General features: G+C 36.6%; 2 protein-coding genes across 3 annotated transcripts in view; one reads left to right on the top strand and one right to left on the bottom strand.

The window, feature by feature from the left end:
• The window catches only part of Gudu (Armadillo repeat-containing protein gudu), a 65,825-nt gene that overhangs the window by 19,646 nt on the left and 22,158 nt on the right, over positions 1–24,021 (bottom strand). The gene's annotated exons all lie outside the window — the stretch shown is intronic.
• Positions 42–23,494, top strand: LOC140666412 (uncharacterized). 2 transcript variants are annotated; one of them, XM_072893576.1, is made up of 6 exons: positions 42–430; positions 14,776–14,908; positions 17,219–17,361; positions 18,707–18,851; positions 20,713–20,827; positions 21,697–23,494. In XM_072893576.1, the coding sequence occupies exons 1-6, from the start codon at positions 364–366 to the stop codon at positions 21,811–21,813; spliced, it is 720 nt and encodes a 239-aa protein (XP_072749677.1). In that variant the 5' UTR covers positions 42–363; the 3' UTR covers positions 21,814–23,494. The 2 variants fall into 2 exon arrangements, with proteins under 2 accessions (XP_072749677.1, XP_072749676.1); XM_072893575.1 differs by lacking the exon at positions 42–430 and adding an exon at positions 1,765–4,112.

The raw sequence follows: 24,021 nt of genomic DNA, 5'->3' as shown, positions 1-24,021 counted from the left end.
AAACTCGGCGCGCATTCTCTCCGTCGTCGTTCAGGCGGCGCGAGGCGCGAGTCAATCAGTGGTGCACGGTCGGTCGCGCGGTGTCTACGTGTCCAAGCGCATCGCGTCGAGAAGTACCACGGAAAGAGAGAGATAAACCGAGAGAATAAAAGGGCACACAGTCGCGTTATATACTTTGGTTACACTTACTTCCTATATCTTTTCTCTCTCTCTCTCTCCCCTTCGTTTCATCGTTGGCGGGCGTGCGACCTTCAGTTACGAAGGACAGAGGACCTTCTTTTTTTTTTTTCTCTTGTTCGACGACGACTACTACACTTCGTATACACGCGCAGCAAGATCCGATCAGCCAGAGCGGGTTAGAACATGAAAACATCTATGGAGAATCATCAGTTGTCCTGGGTCGCGCTGTTCATGACCGCCTTATATTCCCGTGAGTATTGTACTATCTATAGCTTTGTCGAGTGATCATCATCGGCGACCCGGCATCTTAATGTCGATTTAACGCGTAGCTGTCTGCCTTTATGAACTTGAAAATATATAGGTACTCGTTTCTTATATTCAAATTTATGGTACATTGATTTCTTGTGTAAGTGTAGAAAGTGCAAGTATGTAAGATGAGCGAATTTATATATGTATGTCACGATCCTCGTTGATCTTTTTATTGGACCACGTTGCCCACGCGCGAGTTAAACTTTATAATTTATTGTTGGAGCGCTGTCTAAAAACGGTATTTCGAGTGTGTATTAAGAAATTGAATACACTTATTCTCTTTTCTATTTTTGATTTTGGGCTTTAAATCTGTCAACGATGAGTCTTTCGATTATCGTTTATATCTACATAAAAAAAAAAAAAAAAAAAAAAAAAAAAAATTCACGTTTTCTCGAATCTCTCGCTGTAATCCTTGCCTTTTCGTTTAATCGGCTTACGTTTCCGTATCCGGTCAGAGTCTCCCTCCTTGACGTAATCATTGTTGTCATCACGTGCACGCTTTCTTGCTGTGACACTCATTTTGCTGTAACGGTATGTGAAAGTGACCGGCTTAAAGGGATAAAGAATGCACATATAATCCGAAAACACAACAGATATCATGATCACACGATTATTTAATTGCAGACTCATCATCAATACAAGACGTTTTGCAAAAAAAAATTGCATGATACAATGATGACGAATCATGTCCGTACAATTTTGCATATTTGTGTAAAAATAGCAGTCTCATCGCGTGCGATATTTATATCCACTTAATGGTTAAATGCTTTTCTAATTTTCTACGTCAACGTACGCAGTTCTTGCAGTAGATCAATGAAATATATACATATATATATATATATATATATATATACACATATGTATGTATGTATATGTATAATTAGACAAATCTATAAATATAATAACATTAGGTCTGTAAGCGTCTCAATTTACGGCTGGACGCGCGTCATTAGACAGATACGAGAGTAGTCTTATAGTGATTATTTTTTTGAACTTGCTTACGTCACTTTTGGAATGAACATAATAAGTATCGCGCGACATTCCGGTCTCTTTTGCGAAACGTAGGTCAAGGACGCAGCTTCAAGTGCAAAGGAGGAGGAGCAGGATCGATGGCGTACAGATTAAAGCGGGATGCGCACGATGTGACGTTCTCTCTGCTTAAAATTTGTGATAAGAAAAAAAAACGGGAGAGACGAGACATCAGAGACATTCCATATGTATATATATATATATATATATATATATATGTATATATATATATATATATATATACGATAACTTATGACTCGACATTATTGACGTCGTTTAAATTGAATGCGCGAAAACATTTGGCCGATGTAAAGTTTCAGTGAAATTAGAATCTGAAGCGAAAGATATGTAGCCTGAGGCTAGTCGAACGTGTTCCGTGTTATTTTGAGAATGATAAAATTCTCATACCGCGCATTTTTGACGCTACCTTAGTCACATCTCTTTTCGTATTTCTCTCTCTCTCTCTCTCTCTCAATCGTCGAACTTGAACAAATATTTTTAACGAGACTTCAAATTTTACTCGAAATTAATCTCGGACAAAATGAACTTTGTTGAAGCGATTCCTTGCTCCTGCGAGGAACAAACGATCAGTTAAAGTTAAACTACGGTTAAAGTTAACGGCGACGGTGAGAACGGTCGTAAAAAAGGTGAGAAAATTTTGCGATGGAAATGTCTCGTTGGAGCTTAATTCAGCTTCGTTTGGCGTGCCGTTGTAATTAGCCTCGCTATAAAATTGGGACGTTTAATTAGAGCGGGGATTGATACTAGCGTGCAAGCAAAAATTCTTAAAGTATCGAGCAAGTTTTATCTAATTAGGTCGCAGACAAGTTCGTGCGCGTATCTTGTTCGCCGTATCTTTGAATAGCGACGTGACGTACCAAAATTTTCGAAGGATTAGATATGAGTATTATGACAAAGAAAGCTTTTCCGACAATTAAGTCCTCCAACTCTCCTCATATTTCTCTTACTTCGCATCGTATATTTCGATAATGGTACGAATCGATTTATTTATTCATTTTTCTTTTTTTTTTTTTTTTTTTTTTTGACAGCTCATCAATCTGTCAATGTTGATTGCGTGATTAAAAAGAATGCGACGATGAAATTCTTTTGTCAAATTGACTGGAAAAATCTTTTACTGGTTATTCGGTTAAAATATAATCGACGTATTTTCGACACGTGTCGGAATTCCAAATAGCAGATAAATATTACTGCGATTATGAGAAAATTATCACATTATTTAAGAAACCAGTTTGATGATTAGCATCTTTGAAATAAACGTAGATACACATTTCACCATCTAATGTTACATCGAGCATGAAATAAAAAAATATCACTAGATATGAATTAAAATAAATGATGAATTGAAAAGAGTTCAATATGCCTCGTCGATTAAGTGCCTATGGCAATCTTGAAATATAACAGCTAACACGTGTGTGCAGACAACTCAATCTAAATTGAGCGTTCCTAGCAACATACGTTTGGAATTAGCAAGTTCCAAATTTAAAATCGTTTTCGGAGACAGAAGCGTGACGGAATATATATATATATATGAGCTTAGAATACCAAGCACGTATGATTGATCTGCTCTGTAGCGACGTAAATTCTGTAAATTGTGTTTACAACGCGTCTAATCGTCTCGAATGTTGAAGAGGAGCGATGACGAGAATCGCCGCCGGCCTTGAATTCACATTCGGGGCATCTATTAGTTCTCTGTGCATCTCGTGACGTACGCGAAAAACAAGGATAAACAAGAGGAGTGAGATTAATCACTTCCAATCGTCTAATCGCGGCTGGTATTAGAATTGTTAAATATTAATCGTACATTGATATTCTGATTCACATGCAGGCCTGCATAATTCAATTAGAACACATAACGGCGTTAACGTGACACTCCGTGGTATGACGTCGGTTTTGAATAAATAAATTCTCAGACGCATTTTCCCGAGCGTTGGATTACATCACCGCAGTCGAGTCGTTAACGCGCCGTATAGGAACCGTATTATTAGATAATTGACTTGTTTACTGCGGAATTGATCAATCTCCTCAGTTTGTCACGTCTATCTCAATTATTAATTTAATATTATATATCAATACAAATTTCGTTTACAATGCAATTCTTTATATTTTAATCTAACATATCTAATACATTGAAATTAGATAAATCCATTTGATAATTAAATTACGTATCGAGACGATTAAACGCGATATATATTTTTTTTACGAAGCGGGGAGGAGGAGGAAAAGCGAACGTTGGCTCGTACGATGATTCTAGATCAGGCCTTTTGTGACGAGACGTTTCTCTTTCTCTCTCGCTATACCGAAATAGACGCGACAGCGCTCGGTCGCGCGACCACGTGGGTGACTCGCTCCGTTACATCGTACGAGATGACGTAGCGCGCGGCGATTGGCCGAGCGGATGGGCGTGAGTCTCGCCTCACCTTTAGCAATACGTGCGTTCGCACTCACGCGGTGTGCGTGCGCGTCACGCCACACATCACGCCACGCGAAAAACATCCGCGACATCCGATCGACGCCGTTTTTCTTCGACGATCGAGCGAGAGAGCGGAGAAACCTACGTCTAGAAACGGACAGACGTAAGTAAGAGAGACGGAGCGAGAGAGAAAGAGAGAGAGAGAGCGGGGGGGGGGAGAACAGCCGGTTCTTTTGCGCGCGCGCGCGCGCACGACGCATTCCACACGAAGTTTAGGTTCCACGTAACGCGCCGAGAACTTGTTGCGTAGCGAAGAGAGTCGTGACGAATCATACGACTTTGAATTTACTTATTTGTTAGTTACATAGCGTCGTTGATATTTTCGGTACGTTGAGTCTCTTCGCGGTTGTAATTAGTTTGTATATTTGGTCTTGCATCTTGTTTCCTCTTTAAACGTATAGTATATATGTAATTGTGCAGTTTACTTTGTTTACATTGTGCGTTGTATTTAGTCTAAAGGTAAGGTACGATGGAAGAGAATTTGTATAATGACGAAACGATGTAAAAAAAAAAAAAAAATAAAGAGTAATATAATACGTGAAAAGAAAAAGAACACAAATAAAGACCGAGTAATAACAACGGTGCAAATTAATTAAAGTTAGCGCAAATTCTTCTGTTGCAGAGAGGAAAAGACTAAAATAAACAGTTAACGTTCCATCTTTCATTTATGAGAAATAAAACTGACATAAAATAATGAATTGCTGTAATGGATAATCTAATTCTTTTGCCAAATGAAAATATATTTTCTGGTTTAATGATCGGTATAAATTAAAAATTATGGAAAAGTCTGACTACCTGCGCGCTTGATTGTAGTATTATGACCTGTTAATTTATTTAATTTTTATTAATTATGAACATATCTTCTCTGACATACCTCTGGCACATGTGTAATTTTTATTCATAAAAGTTTATAAAAGATTCTAGAGAAGTATAACTCTGATAATTTTTCTGTATTTCTGACACGATATTATATTATCATATCGTTGAATTATAGAAAATGTAAAATGAATTTGGTTTGAAATGTTCGAAGGAAATTCAAGTAGCGACGAGTGTTCGAGAGGTATATCGATGTCTACGTCTCGGATAAATTACTGTGAGTGTCGTAAGAATTTTCGCGGTTACCAAAACCGGTATCGATACCTGTCATACGTACAGCCGATATCTATACTCAAAGGCAAGATGTAATCGTGAAATTGGCGCATGAAAGCGCGTCATTTAAAGGGAAATGTATTAATTAGTGTCGCTTAGCGCTAATACCTGATAATACGAACGACGTGTTCGTTAAACCGATGTTAATTAACCTAAACTGTAGCGAAGATGAATCAACCTCCAGTATGAAACACGGCGCTAAATGAAAGGTGCCAACAGGTCGTCTTATCTGGAACATGGATCAAAGATTGTATAAACTTGCCAACGACAGTTTCAATTTATTAACCTCGGATTAACGATTCGTCGTCTTTTTCCTTTTTTGGGGAAAAAAAATCGGTTACCTGAAATTTATATTGTAAATATATATATATATAATATATATATATATTTATTTATATTTAAAAATATTTATATATATATTTTTTTTAATAAATTCAACATAATTATATTAACATTAATTCCGAGGAATTCTTCGACCTTTATCATTACCAGACATTTCGCTTGAAAATGTAGAAGCCTTCATCCGGATATACCACAATGGCTTAATATACTGCGTCGATTAAATTAACGCTGCTCATAGACATTACATAATATGAACCAGGATCCACTTTGTCATATTACAACGCGCGCTTACCGTGCTTATCACGGTATTTTCCAGACATTTTTGACCTTGTTAATCGCGACTTGTTCGCGATCGAAAATATATCCGTCACACGTTGATAAAATAAAGACATAACAATTATTGCAGATTATTTTATTCAAGCACGATGTAGAGGGGAAAAAAAAATTTTAAATCAATACTCTTGTAACATCGCGATTAAATTACTTGTATAGATATTATATATTTTTTACATATTTTATTTATATCATATAGCTAGAAAAATATTAAATAAAAATACTATAATAAAATATTTTTTAGAAAATGTATACTATAAAACATTCTTTAGAAAATATATACTATAAAATATATATTCTTTAGAATTTTTAAATCAAGGATGTGATTTGGCATTCATCTATTTTTATACGTGGGATTAAAAATAAAAATATCTTTACGCGCAAAAAATTATAGTGCGTTATTACGAGTGTCGACGGCCATTCCGTGCATATATCAGTCACGCAACAACGGCACGCGAAAGATGAAAATCCAGAGCCGTCGTTATTTATTTGTGTCTATTCGCCTGTCCATTCATCTCGCAAGAGTTAAGAGAGTAAATGATAAGGAAACAAAAACGCGTATGTCACTTTTTCCACTTAAGTAAAATACGCACGGAGATAAGATAAGACGCGTCTTTTACCGACTTGACAAACGAAGCGCCGGCGCGTGGCGCCGGTCATTTTATTCAGCGATTTTACGTCTCCCTCTCTTCTCACCTCCCTACGGAAGTAATCCGCGTGGCGCGCGACCTTATCGTTTCTCATCGTCATCTCGTCGCGTAGTTTATTTCAGGCCGCGTCCGTTCGTTTCGTCGTAATTCAGAGTGAATATTTCATTAGAAATTTCATCAACTTGAAATCTACATCCTAAAAGCGATCTCGCGCTACTTCTAAATGCCAATCATTTTCTCAGATTTTGTTTCGTAAACGTGATATGTTTGCTTCTCTTACGAAGATAATGGCACTCGCACTGGTTATAAACAATGAAAACAGAGTTGTTACTCGCCAGGTTGGCCAAATTCTATATTTTTTTGGAATGCCAGTGAACAAAAAATGGTATTTTTCAGAAAAAAAACTATTTTTTTTTTTCTATTAAATAAAATAAAATAAATAGAAACTCTTTTTATTGATATTTGTCAATTGAAAGAGTGTTTTCTAATTGAAGCTTTATTCAAAATAAAATTTGTAATAAATTAGGAATCAAACGTAGTAAATAAATTAGTTTTTGTTAAACCGGATATTAATTTAATATCTTATTTTGATCAATTTATTATACTAATAAATGTATTAATAAAAATTTCTTATTCTGTTGCTATTACCATTTATTAAACTAGAAATTAATAAATGTAAAATAATATTTATAAAATTAATAAATGTAAATTAATATTTATAAAATTTATATCTCGAAAGTTTTTGTTTTAAAAATTTTACATTAATTTGAATTTAAAAAAGACTTTATTATTATATTGGTTTTATTTTTTTAACTATAGCGTGAGTATAATTTATTAAATAAAGCAAAAATATCTTTCTGGATAAAGTTATATAAATATATTTTAGTTTTACATTAGTTATTTTTATATTTTTGTCAGTTTATTTTATTGGATAAAATCCGAGAGAGAGTTCAAATCAGAATTTTCTATTGTTTTTTCACTCGTTGGAGTTTTTCTGCCGATCCTGTTTGTAACCGATACGTGTCTGCTTGGACGACGATCTCTATTATCGTTAGAAGTTTGAAGCAGTTTGCGCGCCTTTAGTCTTGTAATCAAAATTAGGTGGTGCAACTCGGAGGTTAATACGGGTCTTGCTTAATTACTTGAGGTTATAATCTCCGTTTATATATTCACGAAAAATTAGCATAAGATTCATATTTAAAAGATGTACAGTAGCGACAAAAGTTGGTTTCTCTAAATTTACATCGCTTTTGATTTTCTTTTTGAATTTTACATTTTTGATATTTAATGTACTTTTACAGAATGTCTATTCAAATCTTGTAAAAAATTCTTTGGAAATTTCCTGATTTTTTCAGGTATTTTTTATTTAAAATTCCAGATAAAGAGAATATTGTAAAAACTTTTTTTGGTGCAACTTTATAAAATACTTTTTTTTATTGTACACGTTCTATAACGCTTTTTACTCATACGAAGGAAAGAAATACAAAGCCACTTAAGTTTCAAGTGCTAGATTTACAAACATACTGAAAAAACTAAATAGCTCTCATTAAAATAAACATTTTTAACTTTTATAACATTTTCATTTTTTACCACTAAAAATTCAAATAAAGAATATGTACCGTATATTCAATATTTTAAGACATTGGATATAAACTAAAAAATAGATATATATTTTTCATTTACAATATAAAAGTAAACAAAGAGTTTTTTAAAAAATTCCCAGAGTCCTAACAAAATTTCCTGAAAATTCCAAGTTTTTCCAGGGCAATACACACCCTCTGTTTTATTTGATATCTTTAGAAAAAACGAATGATTTATTTTCATTGATTTAATGAAATAACGAGTGACTTCATTCTCTTGACATAAATACGTTAAACTTGATAATATATAAGTACTTGACGATATAGTAGGAAGTAATGTTTGCAAAAAGGAAGCAATATATTACATTATAAGATAGCGAGGTGAAAAACTAGAAGTTAATTTTACGTTACTGACGTTGATATTAGACAGTATCTTATCGCTGTTAGAATTACCTACTATTATATATGTATATATCTTTTTATTAGATCGTACAAATGATTGACTTATCAGGAAGCGAATAGTGACGTTGACTTTGAGCGATCTTTAATTTACAAATTTCTATGCAAATATATTCATGAATTTATTTATATACTTATATTATATTTTTTTCGACTTTTTATTAAAATAGGATTAAAAATTAAAGATGTATGTATATATATATATATAATTATATTCCATTTGACTGTTGATATCTCATCTACGTAATATATTATAATTTCAAAAGAGAAATTATTTGTCAATTTTTTTTACAAAACATTGTGTAAATAAATTAATTTTTTATGATATTTCGTATGATATTATTCGATAGTGTAGATTGATAAAATGTACCAAGGATTTTCTTTTTGCCTCGTCAATTATAATAACAAACGTAGCTATATAAACGTTGATCAATTAGACACACATTTTTCTTTGAAGTGTGTAAAAGACATACAAATAAGTGCATTTATTAACGAAGGATAATAAGAAAGTATATATTTAGCAAATTGTATTATCAAAAGGAAAAAAATTAGTTTAACCGATATTTTGTAAATAAAAAAAAAAAAAAAAAAAAAAATTTAATTCTTTTCGATGTGGTCGCAGTATAAAAAAACGGGAGTCTTAAATTTTAAGGAAAGGGATTTGTAAAAATAATTTCACTTTCAAAAAAATGGAACTCTCTCACGCTTCTTAATTATTTAAAATCCGGCCTGCCGTGAGAATGAAGAGATAAGACGCGTCGAGTTGACACGCCACGTTTCGTCGCGCCGATTTGACACTCGACGTTCATGCGTGAACGAATACTAGCATGCATTTGTGTTTGCGCGCGTGCTTAGCAAGGCCAACCTACGGGATGGCTTGTGATTGGTCGTACCGGCATCGTACGATGTGGTCCTATCTCTCGCCTCATTATAAATATAAATACAGGCCCTACCAATGACCTGCCTGCCGTAGTCCCACGTAGGTTCATGCTCGTGAATTAAAATAAGCGAGTAAGCGCGCACATATAGACATACATACACACACACACACACACACAAATGCAACATCGATCGCTTATTGATAAAGGCACTTTTTGATTTTACAATCGTCGATTAATGCATTCCTGTCGAGAATGACTTGCAAGGTTTTTGAAAGAAAAGAGACAGCGACTTTTTAATCAATTGTGTTAGGACATAATGTCTCGACTCATTTTGCATACAGTGCAAGAAGAAAATAAAAAAAAGTCATAAATCTTTTTTTTTTTTTTTAGAATCGATTATTACTTAAAAATTAAATCGGTGACTAGGCAAGATTTTGATTTTAACGATCGGGATGTAGTGTGAAATTATTACAATAGACCACACGTAATAATAATCTCCATGCGCGACTAATTATGCCAATATGCCCAAATTGAATTAAAGAGAAGTATATAAAGTTACAGATGCATTCAAAATGTGTTAATTACAAATTTATTACAATCTCGTAATTATCGTCGAGTTCGATGAGTCGACTGCTAATCGAAAAGAATTTATTAGACGCGATTAAAATTAAAATTATCGCGATACTCTCGATAATGATTCGATTGCACTCGCGCACTCTTTGCGGAGAGAATCACAGGTAACGGGATAGAATTACACTTGGAACTCTTATATTTTGTGGCATATAAGCCGATATTTTTCTCACGAGTAATCTTAGCCGAAAGAAAGCAAAAAGAGCTTGAGAAAACGAAACACATGAGAGATCGATGACGGAAAAATTGGTTAGAATGTATCATTATGCGATTAGGAAAGACCATCTGGAGAAAGAATTTTATTTACATTTTTATTCGTTTATCTATTGTTGAAATGAATAACTGGAAAAATTCCGACAAATATCGGTTGTGATATACGTAAACAATATATGAAATGATATATGTATACAATGTATAATTTTATGTGTATATATATATATATATATATATATATATACAAAATTATAAATTGTATTAAAAATTAAAAATTATATAAAATTATAAATATGTATATATATACATATATACAAAAATCTCATGATTATGTGTAATGACGATTTATATTGTAACGTTAAGAGAGAGAAAAAAAAAAGAACATTGACATTTTTTAGCATTTGACTATTGACATGTATAGTTAAAATCGACGAGCAGTCTATAAATCGTTTGTACAAATCGCGTGCAAAACCGCGCTATTTATTAATCGTCGAAGGACAGATTTATAGATTTATCGCGGACAGACGGCATCCGTCGTCCCATTGTTGCGCTCGTTTTACGAAACGATTGCTGCATCGCTATATGACGAGGGAAGAGCGGCAAGGGTGGAGTGGAGCGGAGAGAACGAGGAGGGAGAAACGGGGGGGGGGAGGGGGGGAGGAACGGACAGTTTCGCGGACGGCTCGTCGAACCGTTCGGTCGTTACCGAACGAGAGTCGTCGATCCGCGACGGGCTCTCTCTCCGATAATTTCGATAGTTTGTAATTAAATTTAATGGCACCGCCGGTCGTCGGGCCGCCGCACCAGGGATTTGCTCGCGTAGTTTGTTGCACGCATCGTCGAATCGACGCGGTCGCGTTGCGTGCGTCGCATACGCGCTCTTTCCCATCCCCCACGGCCCGTAGCATATTCGCGCTTTTGTCCCAAGAGAGGGAAATATGTCTCTCTTTTTTTCCTGTCTTCTCTCTCTCTTTCTCTCTTTTTCCCTTTATCTCGATGAGTTTACTTGGCGAAGAAACTTGCGAACAATTCGCGCGCGAAACAATAAACGAAGACATAAATCTTCTACAGCTTGAGACAAATCGTTCCGTTAGACCCTTCGAGCTTAACGGGACAATTCATCCCGAGACTCTAAAGATTTATATTTTTATTTATATCGCGTGAATATTGTAAATATGTCAGGAAAAGCTCGTCGTATTTCATATATATATATATATATATATTAATTTACGCTCGTATTTCATATACATTTTAATTTACGATGATATATTTGCACTGATTGTTCGTTAATTTGGAGGAAAACATTTCATTTTCCTCACTTGTCAGATTGCTTTTTCCTTTTTTTTTTCGAAACTTGATCCTGTTAAAGTAAATAGCACATTTCGATACACAAGTATATGTGATTCTTCTCTACAAATATGACGGGATTCGTGTTTATCGTTGTGTGCTTTAGCAATCTCGTCTTGGTAACAATGCAGCATCAGCGGTTACAAACATTAATTTGCAATGTTTATCTCAATGTATGTTACGTTTGCAAACACAATGCGCGGATCACAAAGATTATTTGATACCTATTATATGCGGACGAATAATCCCTTTTGAGATATCATTGCAATCTCTCTAAAAGCATCGATTCAGTAGTCCGGGAATTGTGCGAAAAAGTTGGCTAAAAGTTTTACAAGATTTCATTTATATAAAAAGTCAGCAGTGCAAATTGCTAATTCGTAATCTTTTTTTTATACCGATATTGCCTCGTTTCAATTCTGCATTTTTTCTCTTTTTCTCTCTCTCTCTCTCTTCTCGCTGCTGTTTAAAAAAAATCAAGTAAGATCTCTTGCATAAAACATTTCGATACCCAGCTCGAATATCTCCCAAGATGGTAGGTATAAGACCAAAGAAGAAGGGAAATTGGAACGTTTTTCAGCGGACTTTAATTGTATGGCTCTTTCATTCTAGTTTGACTTTTCATCACGAGACGATGAAACGTAACGTTGCTTTCCATTAACACCATCCTCGCGCGTATATACAGAAATTCTATACCGGAGCAAACATGGGAAAAGCGACGGATGAGAGAGGAAGAAGGAAAACGCGCAGTTGGTAGAAGAAGGAGAGATGAAGAGCAGCGGCCCTATTGGTAGTTCTCTTTTATTACCTGGGAAGTGGCACTTCCGGGTAATCGGTTTCGAGCGGAAGTTATAAGTTCGTTTGGCGGTGTCGAGAGAAAAGTCGATCTTGACCCTGTTCCCATCTCACCATTCGCTTACAATGGCTTGTTTATTACGAAGGAACCTCTCTTTCTCTCTCTCTCTCTCTCTCTCTCTCTCTCTCTCTCTCGAAGGTGCTTAATAATTTCACGGAAAATGTCTCGAAATTCGCGCTCGCCCCTTTAAAAGCCGGATACGATGCTCCTTTGCCCTGGTCGTCGAGTGTTTATATAAGATGTCCCAGAATCTCTGACTTTAATTTAGTAACGGATTCTTTGATCAATTTAGTGTCTTAATTAAAATCTCAAGACACCGATAGTTGTCGAGGTTCGCAGTTTGTAATTAGCAAAACGAAAATATTGTTCTTACAATTCAAACGAATTTTATCAAATTTCGATTCGAGATTTATCGCTAAGATATGTAGATTTAATATCATATGCTAAACAATTATTATAATAATAGTATAATCCCTCGAAAAATATATGGTTTCTTAAGGGGATCCAAAATTACCGATGGAACATGAATTACAGATTTTGAAAATCTCTCCCACAATTAAAGTACTTAAAAAAAACAACACGGGGTGTATAATTTAATAATCTAATAATTTCATATAAAAATGATAAAAAATTACAAAATGACAGTTACGTCATAACAATATTTATTTTAATATAAAAAGCTTTACGATATGTGTCCATGCAAGAGATACAGCGTCCGCGTTTGGAATGACATAACAGAATATTAGTAAACTTTTGGAAATGACTTTAGAAGCCTAGTGAAAAAGATTTTCAAAATCTGTAAAAAATTACTCTCGTGCAATCTGTGAGTGTGCGAGGTTGAAACACAAACTCTCACGTCAGACGTCATTTCTAAAAGTTCACAAATATTTCTTCATGCAATTCCTAGCAGAAACCCATCTTATTTTCTGCGTGTAAATTGCAAAACATTTATATTAAGCAAATATATTGTCATGTTGGGTTAAATTTTGGTCGATAATATAAAACAGCTTTTGGATCACCCTTAAGATGACTCAACTTTAAATTTGTGCAAAAAATCTTGTGCTAAAATTAAAACGAAAATTCCCTAGACATTGCGCGCGTGGCTTGAATATATATATATATATATATATATACACATATACACATATACACATATATACATATATACATATACATAAAGCTTCTGCAGACTGTGCATAATTGGTAATGAATTCCCAAAAGTTGGAAAAGCACGACGAAAGCAGAAGCAAGCTAAACTGGCAAACAATGTTTTCTCTCTTTCTCTCCCCTTCTACTCCCTCCCCCCCCCCCATTAAATCCAAATCAACTTCCTAATATGAACGAATGGTTTTTCGCCAACGGCACATGACGCCATGATAATATCGTGCGCCATTCGTCATCATTAGTCCGGACGGCGAATGCATTTCCTGTGTTTTTTATCCTGCATCCCGAATTCGCGTGTGACCACCGATACCCACACGCGAGCGCATGTGCGTGTGTATGACATATACGTATACACGTGCCGCCATCGTAATTTCATTTTCAAAATTTAGATACAAAAGAACCGGCAACTTGGCTCGGAACCGCTGTAACGCGATGACGGACAGGTGCGGAAGATAAAGGAAGATAAAGGAAGAAAGAGGGGTAGTGGAGAGAAAAATGAATGAGATTTTGGCGAATTAAGCTTGTAAAAAAAAAATATTATCGCTGGTAAAGGAGAAAAGAATCTCGCCTCGTCAAGTCGAGGGATGCGAAAGAAGACGCGTTATTTTTTTCATCGAGATTTTAATTCCAAGTACATATATATATATATATATATATATATATATATATATATATATATATATATATGACTTTCTGTAACAACAGAGGTAGTACACTGTTTTTCCTTCAACGTGAAATAATAACGCCTCGGTGGACAGGAGCGTGTATAGGATAGGATGCCGGTCGCTCCCGCGGTACGACAATTCCATGGAAACGGGAGAGTGTGTAACGGGGATCCGTCCGAGTATGAAGTTCCGAGTGCAATCTGCATTGTTTCCACGTCAATTAAACTTGTTTGATATTTCCGCTGCAATCACACCGCAACGGTGACGGCAACATCGATTCCGCGCGCGCGCTTAATCGAATTCGAGAAGCAGCGTTGCTCTTTGCGATTCCCTTACTAATAACATTGTTATCGATGGGTTTGTATCGGGGGAGTCTCGTCTCGTACCTTACGTTTCACGTTTCTCTCCTCCTTCCCCCCCCCCCCCCGCCTCTCTCTCTCTCTCTGTTTCTCTCCCACGCTCTATTCTTGACTAACCCGATTATCGCGCTTCTGTTTCAGTGCTCGCTAGCTGCCGAGGCGAAGAGTGCGGACACGAGGAGCTGGTGAGGTGCGCCAGGCCCCTTGAGAGAATCAGCAGCAACGACCTGAGTCTCGTTGTAACGAAAAAGGAGGAACTCAACAAACTATGCCCGTGAGTGTTTCACCTTTATTCGGAGGTTGCCCCGTGTGGACGATCCCTTTTGAGCGGAAAATGTCCGTTGTTATTTGTCGTTTCTTCTCCTTTACATGTTCCATGAAGGAGACACACGCGACTCCCTTGGACCCGGACCCGGACCCGGCTCCGGACCCGGCTCCGGCTCCGGCTGCGAAGAATTCCGTGACGCGGCGGTTTTCCTTCTTTTATTTTCTTCCTTTTCTTTCTGGCGCCTCGAGAAAAATGCTCTGTCGTTTCTCCGCTCTCTCTAGTCGCATTTCGTATCAATTTTCAGAAACCGGCAACGCGCTTGCTTTCGCGAAATTTTCTCGGCGCACCTTAATCGCGTTAATTGTATTAACGTTAGAGAAGAGTGAGATACTCGTGAAGAAGAAGCATCTATCGCATTTGGCGGTTTTACACCCGTCATTAAGGATATTTTTCACGGTTACTCTATCCGCATTTATATACTCGCGTTAATTTCGACACACGAGCGGATAAAACATTAATCATTCCGGCGAGTAATTTATCGCCAACATCCACTGAAGAGGGGAGAAAAATCATTTCGCAGACATACGTTGGTATGTGTCATGTATACGTAAAGTAAGGCGGCTCTTGGCGAAATTGGAAATTGGCCGGGAAATAATATCCTACATTCCGCGTCCGCGGCTTCAATCTATTATATTCGTCCGAAATCGCGATCGTATCAGAGTCTCCGTTCTGGCTTTATCGCAACGGAGGCGCTCGATTGTTTGAATCAATCTCTCTCTCTCTCTCTCTCTCCCCCTCTCGCGCGCGCGAGATGGTATGTAATTGAGTGGATGATTGCATGCAAGCAGCCGGATATTTTGCGCGATATTTCCAGAGCTCCGCGAATTCGGCCAAGAATCTTATTACGCTTGCAATCTAGTAGGGTCGGGAGAAATTTCGGTTCGTTTCATGGAACTTTAAATTTCATGCAAGCCTAGGTTTGCTTTGTACGATACGACCAATTATTAATTTAATCGCGATGCCTTACATTTTGCGCATCTTGTTACACAATTATAATAATATTATAGCTGCTACCGGCTACCCGCTACTGTCAAGGTATAGATCCGCGCAACACGCGATATTTTGACATTTGTTTTCCGAAAACGGGGGACGACGAATGACGCTGTGCAAATTGGATGGTTTGCATAATCAATTTCAAAGATAAGACCAAACGTATCGTACATATTTGCATCCGCTAGTCGGCGGAACGGGTGGAAAATTCTCTCACACGTTGTGCAGAAGAAATATCGATTTTCTTCTCGTGTCTTTCGCGTCTTTTTATTCGAGATAAGATCGTAATATTGGTTCGTGTTTATAGTCGTCGAGAAACTCAGCTGAGAAGAATCTTGATAGGCGATACGGTTCAACAGATGGATCTGAGAGTCAATCTAATGTTTGTGATGTCATATTTATAATGGCAACTGACGAGAAGTTTGTCTCGCGAGATGCGACCCGGCTTCTGTTTCTCGTATAGTTCAATAATAGATTCTTGCGAGAGAATTGCGTGCGTATCCAATAGTCTTTGAATCTCGTATCAATCGAATCGGAAGAAATGCGTAACACTCAATTGTGTTTCGGAGAGAAGACGACGTCTAGAAGATATTTAATATAGCGTCTGCTTATTTATATATAATGTTATACATTATATATAAAATTTTTATAATAAAAATTATCAATATTTTACTGAGTAGAATTAAAAACAATCGTGTTATATCCTTTAGTATAAATCAACTCTGTATTATTATTTTATCCGTTAAGCAAATAAATATCTTGTAAAAAGGAAACAAAGGAGAAAAGCTCTGACAATTATTTTACTATTAGATACATCTGTCACAGAGATGATTACAAGTAAAATGTCATCCCAATATTCTTCTCCGAGCGCTATGCGTTTTTACGATTTAATAATTTAATCTTGTTAGATTAATTCCATTAAATTTATAAAGAATATTAATATAATAAAAATAAATAAAAGTGATAAAAAATTTTTCAATTATTTTCAACAAAATATAATTACTCTATGCAATGACCGGTTCAATCGGATTGGCAGACACTCTGTTTACATTGCCCAATAAAGTTATTCCTGCCGGCTCGAACGTCAGAGGCGGCAGACTTGGCGATATGCGATATAATGTCGTCGGTAATTGCGATTTTCTCCACGCTTAGTTGATCCTATTAATAAGTTGGTAGACTTCCATATTTATTTTTTTCCGGTCCTAAAAACAATAAATATATCTATATAATATCTATAATAACGATTATTTCCCGCTTTCGTTGCAGCGACCTCGAGGCCGGTATGAAATGCATCACAAGGTACACGATCAATTGCATGAAGGAGAAGCAGAGGGAGCATTTCAACTCGCTCTATACCGGCACCAACAAGGCTATCATGGAACTCTGCCACGACGGCCCATATCAAGACGGTAAGTGCACTCCTGTTTAAATTATTAAAATCGATTAAAACGTTTTTGATGAAAAAAAAAAAAAAAAAAAACTCAGTCGTAAGAGCGGCTGACAAAAGTTGTGAAAATTAGAGAAAAAAGAAGAATTATTTTAAATATCACAAATATAAATCTTTGGTGAAAAAGCGGAGATCTTTCTTTTTTTTCTTTTTTTTTTTTTTTAGCTAAACGCTTTCACGTACCATATATTCAAAACGTTACAAGTGTACACAATTTCAGCATTTTAAATGCAGAAAAAAAAAAGATGAAATTAAATATGCGAAATTAAAGAGAAATGCAGAGAATTGAAGAGCCCGGTAATTAGAGACACTCGTTGCACCGAAATAATAGAGAATGAAGCTTTTTGTATTAAAAGTGCGATATTAATTTATAACGGAGGGTTTCGATTAAATGATATATTTCGGCTTCTCTCGTTCGAAAGATTCATCTTTTGTATAAAACTATATAATGGTAGATCGGCGAGAATAACGATGCGTGCAAAAGCCAACGGGGCCCGTTTGTCAATTGGGCAAGCGGCATCGCCGGGTATCAATGCAATTCCAAACTGTCGGTCTTCAGTCAGTGATGGCACTAGAGTCAATAATGCATCCGGCACTCTCGAGATTACAGGAATATCGCATAGATTGTCCGCGGGTCGATCGAGCAGGCATGACTCTTCATAATGTACTCTCCTCTCTGGCGGAGAGGAGAGTACCGTGTAACATAATGAATCGTTAGCAAGGAGAGTAATATCGATTTCTCCGATGTATACTGGCGCGCGTGACGTGAAACTCGTCTATCGTAAACAAGACGGCTAGAGAGAGAGAAAAGCGCTCTTCATCTATAAAACCATGATCACAAAAGACGACGGCAGATGATTAGTGCGTCAGTCAACGATCTACCTACGCTCTTGTACGCTCTTGTAATTATAGAACGCGCCCACATAAAGTCGAGTTGTTTTTCTAGGAATAGACTCGGGAATAAAAGCAAGATTCTGTCGCGTAATCGATTTCGACTTTTCACTTCTGCGCGTGGAAATAATCGGATTATATACTTGTTTTTTTTTTTTTTTTTATTTTTTTTATTTTTTTGTAGTGAAATATGTGATTTTATTATTTTTCTGATTTCGTCGTTATAAATTAAAGCCATCATTTATTCAAGTTAGTAATTGTACGTATTTTCTTCTTTATTTTTAGTTTTAATATTAGATTGTACATTTTCCGGCGCAAAATCGTGGCCTGATTGACCGCGGAATTTCATTATCGATTCCCGTATTCCGGTCAACATGCAATCGTCCAATGGAAGAAATAAAATTTTCTGTTTGCAGAATTCTTGAAGCACGCCCCATGCATGCAAAAAGTCAAAGCCGAGTACGAGATGTGTTACAAAACGTATCAGAAGACTACGCTGGAGATGGAAAAGGCTTCAAATCGCACAATTGCTACGCAAGAAGATCTCAAGTCCCTTTGCTGGTAAGTCGAAGAACAATTTTTTTTTTTTTTGCATTTACGCGGAAACAATACGAAATAAATATTTATCGCGACAAAATTGCGGTTAATTATTTCAAAGATTTAAACCGGTAATAAAGAATTGAAAAATAATGTGTAAAAATGATGCATAAACACAGTTGAGGGAAAAAAAAAAAAAAAAAAAAAAAGAAAAAAAAAAGATACGTGATCCAAAGTACTACAAGATTTATGTAAGATTGCGCTTTTTTCGGAGGGATTAATTTGATTGTAATTATCAATGAAATGATACCATTATAAAATTTATATGAAAAATTGGTATACAAGTTTGACCGGAATTTTCATCTTTATAAATAGGATGCGTTCACGGTCCATTTGCTTATCCGGGAAAGTTTGTTAGCTTGGCAACGCGGAGGTAAACCTTGGAACTCAAAGCGCGAGTCAATTTGACCTAGTCACTTTTCAAAATGTAGATTCTATCGCCATTGTTTTATCTGAATTCTATCACGCCCCTATGGATTATCAACTTTTCCGTTCATGAAAATAGAATGAAATAGTCTAACATTTTTATCTTACAAAAAGAGAACGTTTATGCAAAAATTTACTTCAACAATAGACAAATATATACTTATTCTAAATATATTTGCTTGAAAGAAGAATAATTGCGATTTCATAATAAAATCATTTCTCGTAATCGTAAACTAGATTGTTCGAGTTTCTGAGCTTTACGACTGATGGCTCATTAAAAAAAATTGATCTGCAATTATGTTGATAATTTGAGGAAATCGATTTAAGATGCAAAAAAAAAAAAAAAATAAATAAAGCAAGCATACCACATTAAATTCCCAATTACGTTGCATTCTCGTGTTTTGAGAGCACAATGGGGGGCGGGGGGGGGGGGGTTTCTGCCATGCCAGTATTGTCAACCCTTTTCTAGATTATTAAATTCGCTAAGGGGAAATCGAATTGAGATATGACACGAAGGAGCGGGTAAAAGCACGAAATACGAACAAATAGGTTTATTAAGCAATACTTGAAATTCCGGCGTTTCGCATTAGCGCAAAAGGATGTCAAAATCCCCTCGACTGTGATAATTTAACACTTAAGAGCTCGCCGGGCGAAACAACTGCATTAATAACGACGGGCGTTGCTCAAAGGACTCGCGCAAAAAGAGTGTAATCAGTCCTTTAGGTCGGAAGTTTCACGCTGATGCCTGTACACACAAGGGGAGGGGGGAGAGAGACGTAATGTCATTAGCGTATCTCTGCCACGGTCTACTGCAGCTTTTGAACTTGCGCCTCTCTCTCTCTCTCTCTCTCTCTCTTTCTCTCTCGCGGAAAGGGTTAGAACGAGGAGTGGGCGACGTAAGTAGTGCGATGCCGACCCGAAAGTGGATAACGGATCCGCAAAAACACATTTCTCGCGCATCAGTTTGTTTCTCTGTCAAATTTTCGGCTGTCGCGAGAGTTCCCGCGCCAAGGTAAAAAAAAAAAAATAAATAAATAAATAAATAAATAATGTCATTCAATCGGCAAAAATGGGCGAATTAAAAAAAATTAATGGAATTTCGTTCTGCGCGAAAAAAACTACAAGTTTTACATTTTTAATATAGTATCACGAAAGAATAATGGAAAAGAAAAGAAAAAAATATATGCGTATAAGAAAAGTGCGTTTAAAAAAAAATTTGCGATAATAATTTCATACGATAATACGATTTCTGCAATTTGTATTCTCCCTTTGTATTTCGAATTGTTACGTCCGCTAGCATTTTGCAAACGCAAATTGGTAACCGCGTGTTTTATCCAATTTTGTGAACGTTTGAAAAGGGATTTTCAATAGAATGTGGGGTATTTATTTGTGTTTACAGCGCCTTCACAGAGTACTTGGAATGCTCTCATCACACAGTACGCCGTCAATGTGGCGACGATACGGCGCGATTCACGAAGGATTTCCTCGACAGAATGTCAACCTCCCTGCTAAAAGTGAGTATTACATCATCTCGTATTATATGCATTTTCCATTAGCACAAAAAGTATATTTGTCGAATAATTTCGCTAATTGTTCCATTTCTAATTAATTTATTCGCTATCGTAGTATCGCATATGGCGCGCCCTAATATTGACTTTTTGCAAAATGTATGAATGGCTTCACAAAAAAATATTAAATTGGTTTTTATATTTTTCGACACATTTTTGACTTCTCTGATAAAATTTTAAGGCAGATCATATTTCAATTTGTTAAACTTTGATTCTCTGTATTTCGATGATTTATCGATGAGCACAATTTTTTGATGAAACAAAGTAAAAATAAGTGTCAATTCTTGTTACATTATTTAACAAATCTGTATATATTTAAGTCGATGCATTTATCTTGGTAAATATTTAATTTATTAAATTGTACATGCATTTTTATCTTTTGTCAATTTTTACTGACACTACAAAGTAAGTCATTTCTTTGTAGTGTCTATTATTTAACGTGCTGTACATCGTAAATTAAGATGATTGTCATATAAAATTCAACAAGTTGACACAAATTCAATTTCTTTGTTATTCGCCATAGATTAATATAATAATAAAAATAATTTATATTTTTATTCATATTAATCAACATTATTATATTTATCGTACAAGTCCAAGTTGTGCTATTTGCCGTCTTTGTCATTATTTCTTAATTTTTAAAAATAAAATATAGAGACCTGAGGAGACAGATTCAAGTGTAGAAAAAAAATTGAACAACAGAGAAGCGAATATGTATAGAGATAGCGAGCGACGTTCTTAGCTAGTAGTAAAGTCGATAACGAGACGGACCGGATTGTAAAGAAAGGGCGAATTGCCCGTCTTGTTTGTTACAGGCGCACTGCGCGTCTTACACGCACGAGGAATGCGCTATGCTCAACGGTAGCTCGACGCCAAATCTTTCTGCCATTATGCCAATGACGCTTATTCTCCTTATGAGATACTTCACGTAATTGGCTCCGGCCAGGATCACTTTTTACCTTCGAAAGATAGAGGAGAGGGGAGCGCGAGAGGAAGAGGGAGGGAGGCAAAAGATGGGGAATCAAGCGAGAAGAATTACGAGATGAAGAAAGTCTCTAGGACATGAGGAAGAGGGAGAGTCATTCGACTTTTATCGTGCTTTGCTTCAGAGAGAATATATTCCTTATTTTCGAAGAGTGCTCGAAGAATAGTCGAAGGGGACCGAAGAGGCCGAAAAGGGAGAAGAGCGTTCGGGGCAAAAAAAAAGGGGAGAGGTGGGAGGGTGAGAGAAGAGGGAAAAATATATGTCGAGGAAGAAAGAGTGCCCGTTCCTTTCTTCAAACAGAATATGTTTTTTTCATTTACGAGCTGGTGAGCAAGAGGTTGGTCAGATAATCACGATCACGAGAGTAAGCAACGGTGTGGCAGATCAGTATTAAGAGTTAAATGGACGAGAAGAGTGAGAAGGGCACTTGAAGAAGATACGTATGACCGAACACCGGAAGAATAGAAGAGGATGGGATCGCGCGCGGAAGAAAAATCGTCGGGGCAAGATGCACATCGTGGAAATATCGAACGATAATAAAGTAGATCGTGTAGACCCGATGTGCCGGAGAGAGTCACCTCGACCGATCGTTCGCGATCCGCGATCCGCCAAGTCGGTACGATACCGTCACTCAAGACTGACTGAAGATCTGTTTTTTTTTTTTTTTTTTTTTTTTTTTTTTTCTTTTCTTTTCTTTTCCTTTACGCGATAGAAAAATCGTGGAAAGATAAAAATGAAATAAAAATACTCGTTATTAACCTGCGAGATCCTTTGCGAGCTGTCTCTTAATTGCGCGCATGCTACCCACGACGAGTACGCGCGAAAAGTCGGAATTTCGCGAACCATGTGGATGTGGAGAATGGTCGGAGAAAAAGGGCCGCGACCCTTCGTAAGGGGGTTAAAGATTTATAGCGAGACGAGGGAAGAAAAGGCAAACGTGTCTTTCCGGCACGTTTCCGCTTCGATTTCGGAGAAGGGCGCTCGTGCGAAACGAACGAACGAGCTATCGTCGCCCTGAAATCAATTTCATCGAATAATCGCGATCTATCGATTCGTGCTGAACGACTACTGAGAAAGAGAGAGAGGGAGAGAGAGAGAGAGAGAGAGAGAGGGATAGATCACGCAGAAGAATCTAAGTAGAGCAAAGAATTTCTATGCTCGTTCAAAGAACGGCGGATGAAATCACGATACGTTCCTTTGCTCGAGAGAACGCGAGTGTGTTTCGTTAAAGAACGCGATCGCCGTGAGCCCAAGTGTCTTCGACTTTGTTGAAAGTTCAAGAAGTAGCAAAATTGACGCGCGTTATTCGTCTTGGTTCGAGAAGAGAGAGAACCCGGTATAACTATTCACCTCTCGAAACAGATGCGAGTCGTCGATAGGTTATTACAGAGCTCCGAGAGCTCCTCTAGGTATGTCTTAGATCAATTTTCCTCTACGTATTATACCAACACTTTTGCACTGTATTCGGGGGCCAGGTCCATTTTCCTTTTCCGCGCACAATCCAGCGAGAGCAATCCGTAAGAATTATATTTAAAGACTACTTTTTGTTTTATTTCGCACAATACGTTTTCAAAAGAAGGTAGTTTAACGAAAAAAGCAAAAAAAAAAAAAAAAGAAAAAAAAAGAAACTTATTATCAGGACACACGAATGCACGATAGAATTACACGTGAAATTTTACCTAATTAAAAATAGCCGAGATAATTAAAATAATTAAAATAACTGCTCATTCTTTGATAAACATTTCCCGGTACACATAAATAATATGCGAAGCGTTGTTGATAAATGGAACTTGGATAGGGCCGAGGGGTGGAGGGGAGGAAAATGTTGCAGGGCCGCGTTGCGGGCCACTTGCGGTGCGTTTGACATGTTTGTTTGGCATGCTCGTTTGTACAAATGCAACATGTCAGACGAGATCCCGGCTAAAGGACCGGATATGAACGAGTCTATATTTTTCTGGGATCCAACGTAGAGTGTTGTTACGTGTTATCTATAGAGAGAGAGAGAGACACGTAATACGTACACACACATACACACGAGCGCGCGATTGTATTCGCTGCACAAATGATAGTATTAGCACTTGCATTGTTGTGTCTTAATTATAATGTAGATGAAAAAAAAAGAGTGATTGTGTGAGAGAAAGAGAGAAAGTAAACA

Source organism: Anoplolepis gracilipes, chromosome 5, assembly GCF_047496725.1.
Source record: "Anoplolepis gracilipes chromosome 5, ASM4749672v1, whole genome shotgun sequence".
Taxonomy (NCBI): domain Eukaryota; kingdom Metazoa; phylum Arthropoda; class Insecta; order Hymenoptera; family Formicidae; genus Anoplolepis; species Anoplolepis gracilipes.
The sequence above is the reverse complement of the archived record's forward strand: the minus strand, read 5'-3'. Positions and strand labels throughout refer to the sequence as shown.

Bases quoted from the DNA above. Each gene is read 5' to 3' on its own strand.
- LOC140666412 (XM_072893575.1), top strand. From the start codon at position 3,935: ATGGGCGTGAGTCTCGCCTCACCTTTAGCAATACGTGCGTTCGCACTC. The intron at 18,852-20,712 runs GTAAGTCGAAGA...TTGTGTTTACAG, and splicing joins GATCTCAAGTCCCTTTGCTG to CGCCTTCACAGAGTACTTGG. The intron at 20,828-21,696 runs GTGAGTATTACA...TGTTTGTTACAG, and splicing joins TGTCAACCTCCCTGCTAAAA to GCGCACTGCGCGTCTTACAC.